Source organism: Momordica charantia, assembly GCF_013281855.1.
Source record: "Momordica charantia cultivar OHB3-1 chromosome 11 unlocalized genomic scaffold, Mcharantia_2.0 BLBB01000011.1, whole genome shotgun sequence".
NCBI lineage: Eukaryota > Viridiplantae > Streptophyta > Magnoliopsida > Cucurbitales > Cucurbitaceae > Momordica > Momordica charantia.
Genome location: NW_028275159.1, coordinates 14,835,748 through 14,850,992, shown reverse-complemented (window position 1 = coordinate 14,850,992; position 15,245 = coordinate 14,835,748). Strand labels below are relative to the sequence as shown.

The 15,245-nt window shown below is 38.7% G+C and overlaps 2 protein-coding genes across 22 annotated transcripts in view; both read left to right on the top strand.

Annotated features, from left to right (window-relative positions):
- LOC111025120 (Protein kinase superfamily protein) overlaps positions 1 to 15,245 on the top strand; it is a 77,225-nt gene that overhangs the window by 12,476 nt on the left and 49,504 nt on the right. For 2 of the 21 annotated variants that reach the window (XM_088120331.1, XM_088120321.1), the window contains exon 1: positions 2,792 to 7,742. The exons of 16 other annotated variants lie outside the window; for them this stretch is intronic. The gene's annotated coding sequence lies outside the window, so the exon portion shown is untranslated. Of the gene's footprint in view, positions 1 to 2,791; positions 7,743 to 15,245 lie in introns of those variants that run through there. 3 more of the 21 variants (XM_088120337.1, XM_088120326.1, XM_088120330.1) reach the window with 2 other exon arrangements.
- Positions 12,588 to 15,241, top strand: LOC148208176 (uncharacterized). The gene has a single exon (XM_088120338.1). The coding sequence runs from the start codon at positions 13,804 to 13,806 to the stop codon at positions 14,653 to 14,655; it is 852 nt and encodes a 283-aa protein (XP_087976464.1). The 5' UTR covers positions 12,588 to 13,803; the 3' UTR covers positions 14,656 to 15,241.

The following is a 15,245-nucleotide window of genomic DNA, read 5'->3' as shown; positions in this document are numbered from 1 at the left end:
GGGTCAAGTTTTGACCTGAAATAACTAGGTGTGTGAACGTAAGTAGTACACCCAAAAACTTTAAGAGGTAGATTAGAATATATGCGGGATATTGGAAAAACATTTTTAAAGGACTCAATAGGAGTTTGAAATTTAAAACTTTAGTAGGCATTCTATTTATTGGGTAGGTCGCTGTGAGAACCGCTTCCCCCCATAAATCTTTTGAAAATGCATAGAAAACATTATAGCACGTGCTACTTCAAGTAAATGCCTATTTTTTCTTTCATCAATCTCATTTTGTTGAGGAGTATTTCAATAAGTAGACTGATGAACCATAACTTTTTCTTCAAAAAGTTACCCAAAAACTCATTAAAATACTCAGTTCCATTATTAGAATGTAAAATACAAATTTTTGTTTGAAATTGAGTTTCACTCATCTCACGAAAGTTTTTGAAAATGTCTTTCACCTCAGATTTTTTTGACATAATTAACCCAATACAGGCGAGTATGATCGTCAATGAAAGTAATAAACCATCTTCTTCCACTATGAGTACTGATTTTAGAAAGACCCCAAACATCACTGTGAATTAAGTAAAATGGTTTGGATGCTTTATAAGGTTTTGGAAAATATATGGAGCGATGATTTTTTGCTAAAACACAACTTTCACAATTAAAAGATGAAGAATCAATTCCTTTAAATAACTTTGGAAACAAATATTTTAAATAGAAAAAACTGGAATGTCCTAGTTTACGATGCCAAAGCATAATTTGTTCCCTATCAAAAACAAAACTAATACTACTAAGACCCTGAGTTATTTTATTACTAAAGGTACCTTCATCCAAAGTAGTAGAGACCATCAAGCATCCTACCGCGGCCAATTATCCTGTTCGAGTTATGATTCTAAGAAATACAATAGGATTCAAAGAAAGTAACACGACATTTAGAATCTTTAGAAAGTTGGTTGACAAATAAAAGATTACAGGCTAATTGTGGAACATGGAGGACAGACTGTGACGAAATGGTCTCAGTCAATTTAATGGTTCCTTTTCGTACAACAGAAGAAAAACTACCATCTGCAATTATAACTTTTTCATTGGAATATGAAGGAATGTATGATTCAAAGAGATGAGAAGAACTTGTCATATGATCACAAGCTCCAGAATCTACAATCCATGGAGATGAGTTACTACACGAGAAAGTCTTAGAATAAATACTTGTTTGTGTCAAGGATACACATGAATTATTCGAAGCTAAATTGGTGCATAGCAATTTCAAGAGTCGATGAATTTGCTCTATACTTGAGTCACCATTATTGTCACCGAACATTCTTCAATAATTGTTCTTAGAAATTTGGACCATTTTAAATGAACAAACTGTTCTGAACCAAGGTTGTCAACTGAACCAAATTAGATTAAAATCAACCAAACAAAATCAGGCAATAAAGAGATAAAGGAGAGTCAAACCAAACCAGAAACAGACCAACCAGCAGGACCAACTCACAGCACTGAACCAAACCTCATGAACCGAACCGGTCTAGCGTTTAAAAAAACAGAAACACACTTGAATCTGAAATCTTTTAGGTTTTTGACTTCTGACGAGGCGACGGTTGCCGAGTCCACGAAGAATAGTCTGTGGAGAAGAAGCGGCGTACGTGATGGGAACAGATCGACGGACGGGTGGCAGACAAAAGTGTGCGACGACGAATGGCGGCGGGGAACGGATGATGAACGGCGACCTAGCGAACTACGGCGGTGGATGAACTGATCGAAAAAATCTGTGAATGATGTCGACAGATTATGATTGTGACGAAGAGAACGATTGCATAGATCGACGGAGAGGACGATTGCGACGAGCTGGAGATCGATCAACGTCACGACGCGACGGTAGGTCTGTAAGTGTGACACCGATGGGATTGACGGTGAAGATGGTGGATCGACGGCAACAACTGCATTGTCGTGGAGAGCAGTGATTTCGAGGCGCACCCGGGCGCTCGCCTTAGGCGAGAGGCGAGGCGATTTCGCCAGGTGCGCCTTGCAAGGTGCCCGGGCGCTCGCCTTGGCGCGCCTCGACACGCCTTTGAGCACCTCTCGCCTGAGGCAAGGCGATCGCCTTGTTGAGGGCGGGCGCACAAATAGCCCATCTCAAATGAAAAACCCTAAAAATTATCCAAATTCTCCTTGACAACTTCTTCTTCTTTGTTTTTGTTTTCCTTCTTTGTCTTTGTTGGCAACTATTTGCCTCCGTCGATCATCGAAATTAAAAAGAAAAAACATTAGGATGGAAGAAGAATGAAGAGTCGAAGAAAGAAGAATGAAAAGTAGAGTAGAAGAGTGAAAGGAAGAAGAAGTGTTGAAATTAGGAAGAAGAAGATTCGGATGCAAAAAAAAAGAAAAATAAGAAAAGTGGGAGAAAAGCGAAAGGTAGAATTATATTTTCAAGAAGCATTAAATGAGGGTCATGCATGGTATTAATTTGAAGAACATTTAGTGCTAGTGCCATGCATGGTGACTAATAAACAGATGGCAGCTTAAATGGGTTATTGCTATTGCATTTTACGATATAAAAATTTTTATATTTTTTTTGTTAAATTAAGTGAACTTTTATTTAAACATTAAATTATTTTTTAATGTTTTAATGTTTTAAAAGATGTACGCTAATATTTTTACCTCTTTTCTTTATTTTATATGATATATTTATTGTTTAATCTTTTTTTTATAACTTTGGCATTTATATATATATATATAAATATAGGTGCGCCTTGCTTCACTCAGGCGTCGCCTTTTTATCGCCTCTCGCCTTAAAGCGATCTAATGGCTTGTCGCCTTGAGGTGCGCCTTGCGCCTCGAAAACACTGGTGGAGAGTTCGTCGGAGGTAGACTTACTTGAAGGAGGAAGGGATGATGGCTAGGGTTTTGATTGACGGCTAGGGTTTTAAAATTAGGGTTTGGTATTTTTGATGATGGCTAGGGTTTCCTAAGCTCTGATACCATGTCAATTTGAGTGAATAAAAATATTCTGATATATTCAAACATGTAACTTAGGTCTTCTTATATAGGAGAATGACCTACTACAAACAAGGAAAGCAATATTCTATCATAAAGACTAAATATCACAATAAAGGCTAAATATGAACCACTAATATTGACAATTAATATTTACACAAATGTTGATAAATCCAACAACACTATTTCTTTATCTATTGTGAATAGCTACAAGGATCAAATTATATGTGAGATGTACTTGATATGGATGTATGTGGTATCTTATTGGGTAGACAATGGCAATATGATACTCAAGCCAATTTCTTTATTGACAACTAATATTTACACAAATGTTGATAAATCCAACAACACTATTTCTTTATCTATTGTGAATAGCTACAAGGATCAAATTATATCATAAAGACTAAATATCACAATAAAGGCTAAATATTAACAACTAATATTGACAACTAATATTTACACAAATGTTGATAAATCCAACAACACTATTTCTTTATCTATTGTGAATAGCTACAAGGATCAAATTATATGTGAGATGTACTTGATATAGATGTATGCGGTATCTTATTGGGTAGACGATGGCAATACGATACTCAAGCCATCCACAACGGTCGTGATGATACTTATGAGTTTTCTTGGGTGGAAAAGAAAGTCATTATACTCCGTTTAATAGGAAGTACAAATTAAAACATCAAAAACCAAGACGAAGGCCAATTATTTCACATTTCTAGTGGAAAAAAATTACTACTCCAACGTGAATTTTATATCTTAGGTTTGGTCATTAAGGATTTTGAGCCCTCAAATAGCGATACATTCAATGAAATACACCCTAGCGTCCAAGAACTCCTTAAGAAGTTTGCCATTGTACTAGATATTCCATCTCGATTACCTCCAATACGTGACATTCAACATAATATTGATCTCTTACCCGGTGCAACTTTGCCAAACCTTCCTCATTATCGCATGAGCCTTGTGGAGTACAAAATCCTTTCTGAACAAATAAATGATCTCATAGCTAAGGGACATATTCAACCGATTCTAAGTCCTTGTGCAGCCTAATTCTCTTAACACCTAAAAGAGATGACACTTGGACAATGTGCGTTGACAGTAGAGCAATCAACAAGATCACAATTAAGTACCGTTTTCAGGATTAATGATTTGCTTTACCAACTAGGAGGGGCCACATTCTTCTCCGAGGTAGACTTTAAAACAAATGAAGGTTTGTTCAAATGGTTAATTATGCTCTTTGGCCTGTCCAATGCCCTAGGCACGTTCACGAGGTTCTTTATTTCTTAAATAAATTTATTGTCGTTTACTTTGATGATATTCTTATTTAGCAAATCTTTCGATGAGCATATCACACACCTCACTTTATTATTTTCTACCTTGAACAAACATAAACTTTATATCAACCTCAAAAAATGCCCCTTTCTTGTACTTTTCTTGGCTTCATCACAGGGCAACATGGTATAAAAATGGATCCAAAGGCTATTTCTGATTTGCCCGCAGCCTAATTTTGTCAAATACATCCAATGTTTCTTAAGTTTGGTTTCTTTTTACAGTAAGCTTATGAAGAACCTTAGTTCCCTAGCGGCACCTCTGACAAACTGGTCAAAGAAAGGAAAATTTCCTGGGGCGAAGACCAAACAGCTAGCTTTCGTAGCATCCAAACTAAGCTCATCCAAAGTCTGGTTTAGAGCTGTTAAGGATCCCACATTGATAAAAAAAGGGACCTTACATGAGTTTATAATAGACATGGGCTACTCCTAACTTCCCTAACAAAAAAGGAGATTTATTTGCTAAATTTAAACACAAAATCTAAACAACTTTAAAACAACTTCTAACTAAGTCCACATAATCTTAACTTCTAACTAATTCAACACTCCCCCTCAAGATGGACTATACAGATTGAACAATTTCAGCTTGATCAACAACCTTTCAAACACGGGTCTCAAGAGTCCTTTTGTTATGATATCTGCAGCTTGATCTGATGATGGAACATACATCAAATTTATAATTTTCTCTTCAATCTTCTCCTTGATTAAATGCCTATCAACCTCAACATGTTTAGTACGATCATGATGCACTGGATTGTGTGCAATAGCAATTGCAGCCTTGTTGCAACTTCCATCCCTAGAAAATACTGAAGTGTTCCCAGGTCCTTTATTTCGAACTCCTTTCCAAGTGCCTGTTTTAGTCTCTCTATTTCTTCATGATGGTCACTTGTGACGATAATATCATCGACATAAACAATGAGGATGATGATCTTACCTTGAGAGTGCCTATAGAACATTGTATGGTCAGTTTGAGCTTGGGTATATCCTTGTTTACAAACAACCTTTGAAAATCGCCCGAACCATGCACGTGGGGATTGTTTTAAACCATAGAGAGATTTCTTCAGCTTACACACCTTTCCATCATACTTATCAATGTTAAATCCAGGAGGAAGGTCCATGTACACCTCTTCTTCCAAATCTCCATTGAGGAATGCATTCTTGACATCCAGCTGTTGTAGTTTCCAATCCAGATTTGCAGCAAGGGACAAGAGCACACGAATTGTGTTTAATTTTGCAACGGGTGCAAATGTCTCCTGATAGTCTACCCCAAAAGTTTGAGAGTATCCTTTGGCCACCAATCTTGCTTTATACCTTTCAATGGACCCATCAGCCTTATATTTGACAGTAAAGATCCATCGGCATCCTACCATTGGTTTATCTTGAGGACGATCAACTACTGTCCACGTATCATTAAGCTTCAAAGCCTTCATTTCATCATCTACCGCATTTTTCCACTGTGGATTGCTCATAGCCTCTTGAATGGATTTTGGTACCAGATTGGCTTCCAGATTGAGAGCCAAGGTCTGAACTGCTGAAGATAAATGACTATAACCAATGCATCGAGCAATTGGATGTTGAGTACACTATCTCACACCCTTCCTAAGTGCAATAGGAAGATCAAGATCATTAGTATTGTCTTGAGGCACAAGGGTAGATTGTTCAGTACCTAAAGACGAGATGGATTGATGACCTTGCTGTTGAGGCTGTGGTGGCTCTACTCCTCTTTGAACCGTTTGTCGCCGAGAATAAACAAGAGTCTCAGGTTGCTTGTCACTTCGATTTGGGTTGACTTGATCATCTTCATTATTACAGGAAGTAATAGGAACTGACTCTTCTATCTGAGTAATTGGGATGATGGGGATAGGTATTTTTGGCTGAGGTGACTCGGTATTTAGACCATCAATCTCAGGTATTTTTGACTGATGGGACGCAATTCTGGTATTTAGATCGTTAATCTCCCAAAAATTTCCATCAAGACTACTTGTAATAGGCTCAGTCTCCCCTTGAGGGGAATTTAGGGAGAAAAAAGGTTGAGACTCAAAAAATGTGACATCCATGGTAGTGTAAAATTTATTGGTGAATGTACAATAGCATTTATAGCCTTTTTGAGTAGGAGAATAACCAAGGAAGACACACTTTCTGGCTTTTGGCTCCAATTTGTGACGTTCATGATCATAAACATGAGTGAATGCAGTACATCCAAATATTTTGAGGGGAATTGTGAGGATAGATCGGATTTGCGGATAGATAGTGAGTAAGATTTCTAGTGGAGTGTTAAATTTCAGAACACAAGAGGGCATCCGATTAATGAGATAACAAGCAGTAAGGACAGCATCACCCCAAAAACGGTTAGGAACAGAATTGGTGAACATGAGAGCACGAGCAGTTTCTAAAAGATGCCTATTTTTCCTTTCAGCTATACCATTTTGTTGGGGGGTAATGACACAGGAACTTTGGTGAATGATTCCATTTTGAGACAGGAAAGTTCGTAATGTTTGATTAAAATATTCTGTCCCCTTATCTGTACAAAGAATTTTGATTCTCATATTAAATTGATTATGAATGAGAGAATGAAACTGTTGAAAGGTTGATGCAGTTTTTTATTTTTCTTTAAGTAAATAGACCCAACAAACCCTAGTGTGGTCATCAGTGAAGGTAAGTGTTGGATTTATTAATATTTGTGTAAATATTAGGTGTCAATATTAGTTGTCAATATTAGTTGTCAATATTTAGTCTTTATTGTTGATATTCAGTCTTTATGGTATTTATTACTTTCATTGTTTGTAGTAGGTAATTCTCCTATATAGGAAGACCTAAGTTACATGTTTGAATCAAGGAGTATATTTTTTACTCTCTCCAATTAACATGGTATCAGAGCTTAGGAAGTAAACCCTAACTCTCAAAACCCTAGCCATCATCAAAAATACCAAACCCTAATTTCAAAACCCTAGCCGTCAATCAAAACCCTAGCTGTCAATCAAAACCCTAGCCGACATCCATTCCTCCTTCCGATAAGTCTACCTCCGACGAACTCCCCACGACAACGCAGCTGTTGCCGTCGATCCGTCGTCCTCACCGTCGATCTGCACCGGTGACATCCGCACAGATCCGCCGCTACTCCCATCCGCGACGCAACCTGTCGTTCGCCGGTCTCTGTCATCTGCACAGATCCACCGCGACGTGACCCCTCATCAGTCGACCTCCGCGTCCCTTCGTCTGGTATTCGCGATCGCCCATCTTTGCTTGGTGCACATCCTCGCCGTCTTCGATCCACCAGCACTCTTGTCGGTCACCATCTTCTGCTCACAGTCGACCTCTTCTGCTCGCAGATCTCACCACCGCCTCTGTAATCAACGTCAATCCTGTCCATCGGAGATTTTCTAAGTATTGCATTGTTCAGGGCTTTGGTTCAAATCGGTTCGGGTTGGTTCATCTGCCGTAACTTATTCTGACTTGGTTTGACTCTCCTGGTTATGGTTATCTCATTTCTAATATCAATTTGTGGCCTGATTTGATTTGGTTAATTACTATCTGGTGGTGTGATTCTGTTGTCAGTTTTTTTTCAGGCAAAGTTGTTCAGGACAAGTTGTTTATTTAAAATGGTCCAAATCTCAACTGACAATGGTAGAGAAATGTTTGGTGATAGTCGTGGTGACTCAAGTATAGAGCAAATTCATCAAATCCTAAAATTGCTATCCTCCAATTTACTTTCTAATAACTCATGTGTATCCTTGACACAAACAGGTATTTATTCTAAGGCTTTCTCGTGTAGTAACTCATCTCCATGGATTATAGATTCTGGAGCTTCTGATCATATGACAAGTTCTTGTAATCTCTTTGAATCATACCTTCCTTCATATTCCAATGAAAAAGTTAGAATTGCAGATGGTAGTTTTTCTTCTGTTGCAGGCAAAGGAACCATTAAATTGACTGAGACCATTTCGTTACAGTCTGTCCTTCATGTTCCACAATTAGCATGTAATCTTTTATCTGTCAACCAACTTTCTAAAGATTCTAATTGTCGTGTTACTTTCTTTGAATCCCATTGTATTTTTCAAGATCAGAACTCGGAGAGGATAATTGGCCGCGGTAGGATGATTGATGGTCTATACTACTTTGATGAAGGTACCTTTAGTAATAAAATAACTCAGGGTCTTAGTAGTATTAGTTCCCTTCCTGTTAGGGAACAAATTATGCTTTGGTATCGTAGACTAGGACATCCTAGTTTTTTCTATTTAAAATATCTGTTTCCAAAGTTATTTAAGGGAATTGATTGTTCATCTTTTAATTGTGAAAGTTGTTTTTTAGCAAAAAATCATCGCTCCACATATTTTCCAAAACCTTATAAAGCTTCTAAACCATTTTACTTAATTCACAGTGATGTTTGGGGTCCTTCTAAAATCAGTAGTCATAGTGGAAGAAGATGGTTTATTACTTTCATTGACGATCATACTCGCCTGTCTTGGGTTTATTTAATGTCAAAAAAATCTGAGGTGAAAGACATTTTCAAAAACTTTTATGAGATGATTGAAACTCAATTTCAAACAAAAATTTGTATTTTACATTCTGATAATGGAACTAAGTATTTTAATGAGTTTTTGGGAAATTTTTTGAAAGAAAAAGGTATGGTTCATCAGTCTACTTGTCGAGATACTCCTCAACAAAATGGGATTGCTGAAAGAAAAAATAGGCATTTACTTGAAGTAGCACGTGCTATAATGTTTTCTATGCATGTTCCAAAATATTTATGGGGGGAGCGATTCTCACAGCGACCTACCTAATAAATAGGATGCCTACTAAAGTTTTAAATTTCAGAACTCCCATTGAGTCATTTAAAAATATTTTTCCAACATCCCGCATATATTCTGATCTACCTCTCAAAGTTTTTTGGTGTACTACTTACGTTCACACACCTAGTCATTTCAGGTCGAAACTTGACCCTTGCGCTATTAAATGTGTTTTCTTAGGCTATGTTTCAGGTCAAAAAGGTTTCAAATGTTTTTATCCTCAGACAAAAATTTTTTTTGTGAGTATGGATGTGTCTTTCTTAGAAAATCAACCATATTTTACCCAAAATTCTCTTCAGGGGGAGAAAATGAATTTGGAAGATAATTTTTGGGATATTTCTGTTCCCCTTCCTAGTCCTACCTATTTGGATTTTACTAGTCCTTCGATGCCAAGCATAGAAACTGTCCAATCAGGGGGAGAAATACTACAAAACGATTTTGCGAATCCTAGTTTTGAGTTAAAGTTTTATACTAGAAGGAAATTCAATAAGAGGAACCAAGATCAAATAGTTACTCCTTCACAAAGCCAATCTGAGACTCCGAGAAATGAAACTGAACTGTTTGATAATCCACCCTCTTCAACATTGTCTGGTAATCCCTCTTCTTCAAATTTTCAAAATAATCACCTGTTGTCTCTGACCTTGATGTTCCCATAGCCATTAGAAAAGGCGTTCGAAGTTGTACCAAATATCCTATTTCGAACTGCATTTCATATGAAAAACTATCAAATAGTCATAAGGCCTTCACATCTAGGATAACTAATTTGTTTGTTCCAAGGAATATACATGAAGCTTTAAAAGATCCAAATTGGAAACTAGCTGTCATGGAGGAGATGAATGCTCTAAAGCAAAACAGTACTTGGGAGATAGTAGAATTGCCGAAGGATAAGAAACCAGTGGGATGTAAATGGGTGTTTACCGTAAAATGTAATGTAAATGGTAGCATCGAGAGATACAAGGCTAGATTGGTAGCTAAAGGCTTCACACAAACCTACGGGATAGATTATCAGGAAACGTTTGCTCCTGTTGCAAAAATTAACTCTATTAGAGTTCTTTTGTCTCTTGCAGTTAATTCAAATTGGCCTCTCCACCAGCTTGATGTGAAAAATGCTTTTCTCAATGGCAACCTTGAGGAAGAAGTTTTTATGGATTTGCCACCAGGTTTTGAAAAAGAACTCGGTTGGAATAAAATCTGCAGATTAAAGAAATCTCTTTATGGCCTCAAACAGTCTCCTAGAGCTTGGTTCGAACGATTTGGAAAAGTCATATCGAGTTATGGATTTCTCCAGAGTCAAGCTGACCATACTATATTTTATAAACACTCTAAGAATTATAAAATCTCAATTCTGATTGTCTATGTAGATGATATTATTCTCACTGGTGATGATGAAGCAGGACTAGCTGGTCTCAAGAAAAATCTGGCAAGTGAGTTTCAAATCAAGGACTTGGGAACATTAAAATATTTTCTAGGAATGGAATTCGCAAGATCGAAGAAAGGTATATTCGTTAATCGAAGAAAATATGTTCTTGACTTACTTGGAGAAACAGGATTGCTTGGTTGCAGGATCGCAGAAACTCCTATTGAACCTAACTTGAAATTACAAGCAGCAAACGCAGAAGAAATAAAGGATAGAGAGCAATACCAGAGACTCGTGGGAAGATTAATTTATCTGTCACATACACGACCAGATATTGCATTTGCTGTAAGTATGGTAAGTCAATTCATGCATGCACCTGGACCAACTCATTTTGAAGCTGTCTACAGAATCTTGAGATATTTGAAGGGAACTCCTGGAAAAGGTATTTTATTCGAAAAGAATAACCACTTCCAAGTAGAAGTTTATACTGATGCAGATTGGGCTGGAAGTACTACCGACAGAAAGTCTACTTCTGGTTACTGTTCCTTTGTTGGAGGAAACCTAGTTACATGGAGGAGCAAAAAACAAAATGTAGTGGCCATGAGTAGTGCTGAAGCAGAGTTTAGAGCATTGGCTCATGGAATTTGTGAAGGTATATGGATCAAAAGGATACTTAAAGAATTGAAGATTCCTCAGCCGACACCTATACGAATTTATTGTGACAATAAGTCTGCCATATCTATAGCTCATAACCCAGTGCTACATGACCGAACCAAACATATCGAGGTTGACAAACATTTTATTAAAGAGAAGATTGATGCAGGTACAATATGTATCCCTTATCTTCCGACAACAGAGCAAATTGCCGATGTTTTAACCAAGGGACTTCCAAAGAAAAAATTCGACAATTTAATCAGCAAGCTGGCTATGGACGACATCTTCAAACCAGATTGAGGGGGAGTGTTGGATTTATTAATATTTGTGTAAATATTAGGTGTTAATATTAGTTGTCAATATTTAGTCTTTATTGTTGATATTCAGTCTTTATGGTGTTTATTACTTTCCTTGTTTGTAGTAGGTAATTCTCCTATATAAGAAGACCTAAGTTACCTGTTTGAATCAAGGAGTATATTTTTTACTCTCTCCAATTAATAGTAAGGAACCAACGTTTACCGGACATAGTTTTGATGCGATACGGCCCCCATAAATCACTATGAATCATTGTAAATGGACTGGATGGTATATACTCAATAGAAGGATAAGATGTACGAGAGTGTTTTGCAAGTTGACACACTTCGCAAGTAAAAAGGTCATCTTTATGGAAAAGTGAAGGGTACAAATGTTTAATATACTGAAAACTCGGGTGCCCTAAACGGCGATGTAAAAGTAGAATTTGTTGTTCCCTAGAATTCGACTCACTACTAACCTGGAGAACTTGTTTATTTCTTAGACTTGGTCCTCTGAAGTAGTAGAGCCCTTCAAAGCCATCAGTATTGCCAATCGTCGTTCCCGTTATCAAGTCCTGAAACAAACACTTAGAGTCAGTGAACATGGCTTGACACTTTAAATCATGAGTCAAGTTCTGAACAAAAATTAGATTGCAACATAATTTAGGCACATGGAGCACTGAGTGCAATGTAATGTTTGGGCTAAGAATAATAGAACCAAAGCCCTTAATAATGGCCGATGACCTATCTGCAAGCTTGACATGTGTCTGAATTGGGTTAGGTGAGTACATGGTAAACATATCATGAAAAGCGGTCATATGATCAATTGCACCCGAACCTAAGATCCACTTATCAGAATGCTGCTGACTTGTTAAAGCTGCACTAAAAATACCTCGTTGTGCCACAAAACATGACGAAGGAGTAGACTCAATTGGCGGTGTTAAGAGGCGAAAATGGAGGAAGAGAGGTGGCCAAATCTCGAGAGTTGGACACACTAGGGCCCACTTGATAACCGGAGGAGCTGGTTCTAGAAGGTGGAGTATTTGTAGGTCGAGGTGGCCGATAATCCCCTGATAAATTCTTCCGTTGAGGACGACCATGGAGTTTCCAACACCGATCTTTTGTATGGTTTGTGCGCTTACAATGATCACACCATAGGTTGTTCCGACGAGTAGATCGGGATGAAGGTGGTGGTGGACCTCGTGCCACCAGAGCTAATGATTCCAGTGAGAGGGACAGAGGTTTTGTGGGTGTATCACCCAACATCACACGTTTACGGCTTGACTCCCAGCGAACTTCTGCGAAGATTTCGTTAATGGCTGGGATTGACTTTGTGGCAAGTAAGCGGCCACGCACATCATCTAATTCCGGACGAAGACCTGCAAGAAAATCATAAATTTGTTCCTTCTCGACGTGTTTGCGGAAACGTTCAGCATCGTTCGAGTTCTCCCATTCGAGATTGAGACATAAATCAAGTTCAGCCCACAACCTACGTAATGAGCTGTAGTATTGGGTGACATCGGATTCACCTTGTCGTAAGGAACGTGCCTTATTGCGTAATTCAAACAATTGAGCCGAGTTATCAAAATCAGAAAAAACCATAGTGAGCGCATTCCAAATATCCTTTGCTGTTGAGTAGAAGATGAAAGATTCTTTAATGTCCTCCTCCATCGAGTTAATGAGCCATGCCATGACCATTGAGTTTTGTGCATCCCACATGGAAAAAGAAGGGTCAGCTTCATCTGGTTCTGTCTATGAGAGGAGTAGCCCATGTCTATTATAAACTCATGTAAGATCCCTACTTTTATCAATGTGGGATCCTTAACATGCCCCCTCAAGATCATAGCTCTTTTGGCTCATCGATCTTGGCCGGATCCCTTTTTTGGACCGGATGCTCGTTTGAGCTTTTGGGTATATCCTTGTTTACAAACAGCCTTTGAAAATCGCCCGAACCATGCACGTGGGGATTGTTTTAAACCATAGAGAGATTTCTTCAGCTTACACACCTTTCCATCATACTTATCAATGTCAAATCCAGGAGGAAAGTCCATGTACACCTCTTCTTCCAAATCTCCATTGAGGAATGCATTCTTGACATCCAGTTGTTGTAGTTTCCAATCCAGATTTGCAGCAAGGGACAAGAGGACACGGATGAACACGAACTATGTTCGGTAAACGTTGGTTCCTTACCTTCACTTATGACCACACTAGGGTTTGTTGGGTCTATTTACTTAAAGAAAAATCAGAAACTGCATCAATCTTTCAACAGTTTCATTCTCTCATTCATAATCAATTTGAGAATTTATTTCTTCTCTCTTTTCTCGTGTATGTCTCTCTGGTGTCTCTATCCTTAGTTTTTATGGTATCAGAGCTAGGTTTAGATTGACACCAAAATGGTTAAAACAGCCATGATGACTGATGTGCGCAAGGATGAGAGTTCCGACGGATCGAATACGACCTCAATTTCTCTCCCTAAAAGCACATCCACGACACCTCACATCTCTATCTCTGAAAACACTTCGCTCCAAAGTACCTCTCCAAAACTCAACGAAAAAAATTTTCTACAATGGTCTCGATCGGCCCTCCTAGTTATTCGTGGCCGCAGTCGACTCGGGTACATCAGTGGCACGGTAGCAGAACCAGATGAAGCTGACCCTTCTTTTTCCGTATGGGATGCACAAAACTCAATGGTCATGGCATGGCTCATTAACTCGATGGAGGAGGACATTAAAGAATCCTTCATCTTCTACTCAACAGCAAAGGATCTTTGGAGTGCGCTCACTATGGCTTTTTCTGATTTTGATAACTCGACTCAATTGTTTGAATTACGCAATAAGGCACATTCCTTACGACAAGGTGAATCCGATGTCACCCAATACTACAGCTCATTACGTAGGTTGTGGGCTGAACTTGATTTATGTCTCAATCTCGAATGGGAGAACTCGAAGGATGCTGAACGCTTCCGCAAACACGTCGAGAAGGAACGAATTTATGATTTTCTTGCAAGTCTTCGTCCGGAATTAGATGATGTGCGTGGCCGCTTACTTGCCACAAAGCCAATCCCAGCCATTGACGAAATCTTCTCAGAAGTTCGCTGGGAGTCAAGCCGTAAACGTGTGATGATGGGTGATACACCCACAAAACCTCTGTCCCTCTCACTGAAATCATCAATTCTGGCGGCACGAGGTCCACCACCACCTTCATCCCGATCTACTCGTTGGAACAACCTATGGTGTGATCATTGAAGCGCACAAACCATACAAAAGATCGGTGTTGGGAACTCCATGGTCGTCCTCAACGGAAGAATTTATCAGGGGATTATCGGCCACATCGACCTACAAATACTCCACCTTCTGGAACCAGCTCCTCCGACTATCAAGTGGGCCCTAGTGTGTCCAACTCCCGAGATTTGGCCACCTCTCTTCCTCCATTTTCGAAAGGCACAACTTGAATAGCTCTATCACCTCTTAACACTGCCGGTTGAGTCTACTCCTTCGTTCAAGTTTTGTGGCACAACGAGGTATTTTCAGTGCAGCTTTAACAAGTCAGCAGCATTCCGATCAGTGGATCTTAGATTCGGGTGCAACTGATCATATGACCACTTTTCATGATATGTTTACCATGTACTCATCTAACCCGATTCAGACACATGTCAAGCTTGCAGATGGGTCATCGGCCATTATTAAGGGCTTTGGTTCTGTTATTCTTAGCCCAAACATTACATTGCACTCAGTGCTCCATGTGCCTAAATTGTGTTGCAATCTAATTTCTGTTCAGAAGTTGACTCATGATTTAAAGTGTCAAACCCTGTTCACTGACTCTAAGTGTTTGTTTC

Bases quoted from the DNA above. Each gene is read 5' to 3' on its own strand.
- LOC148208176 (XM_088120338.1), top strand. From the start codon at position 13,804: ATGGTTAAAACAGCCATGATGACTGATGTGCGCAAGGATGAGAGTTCC.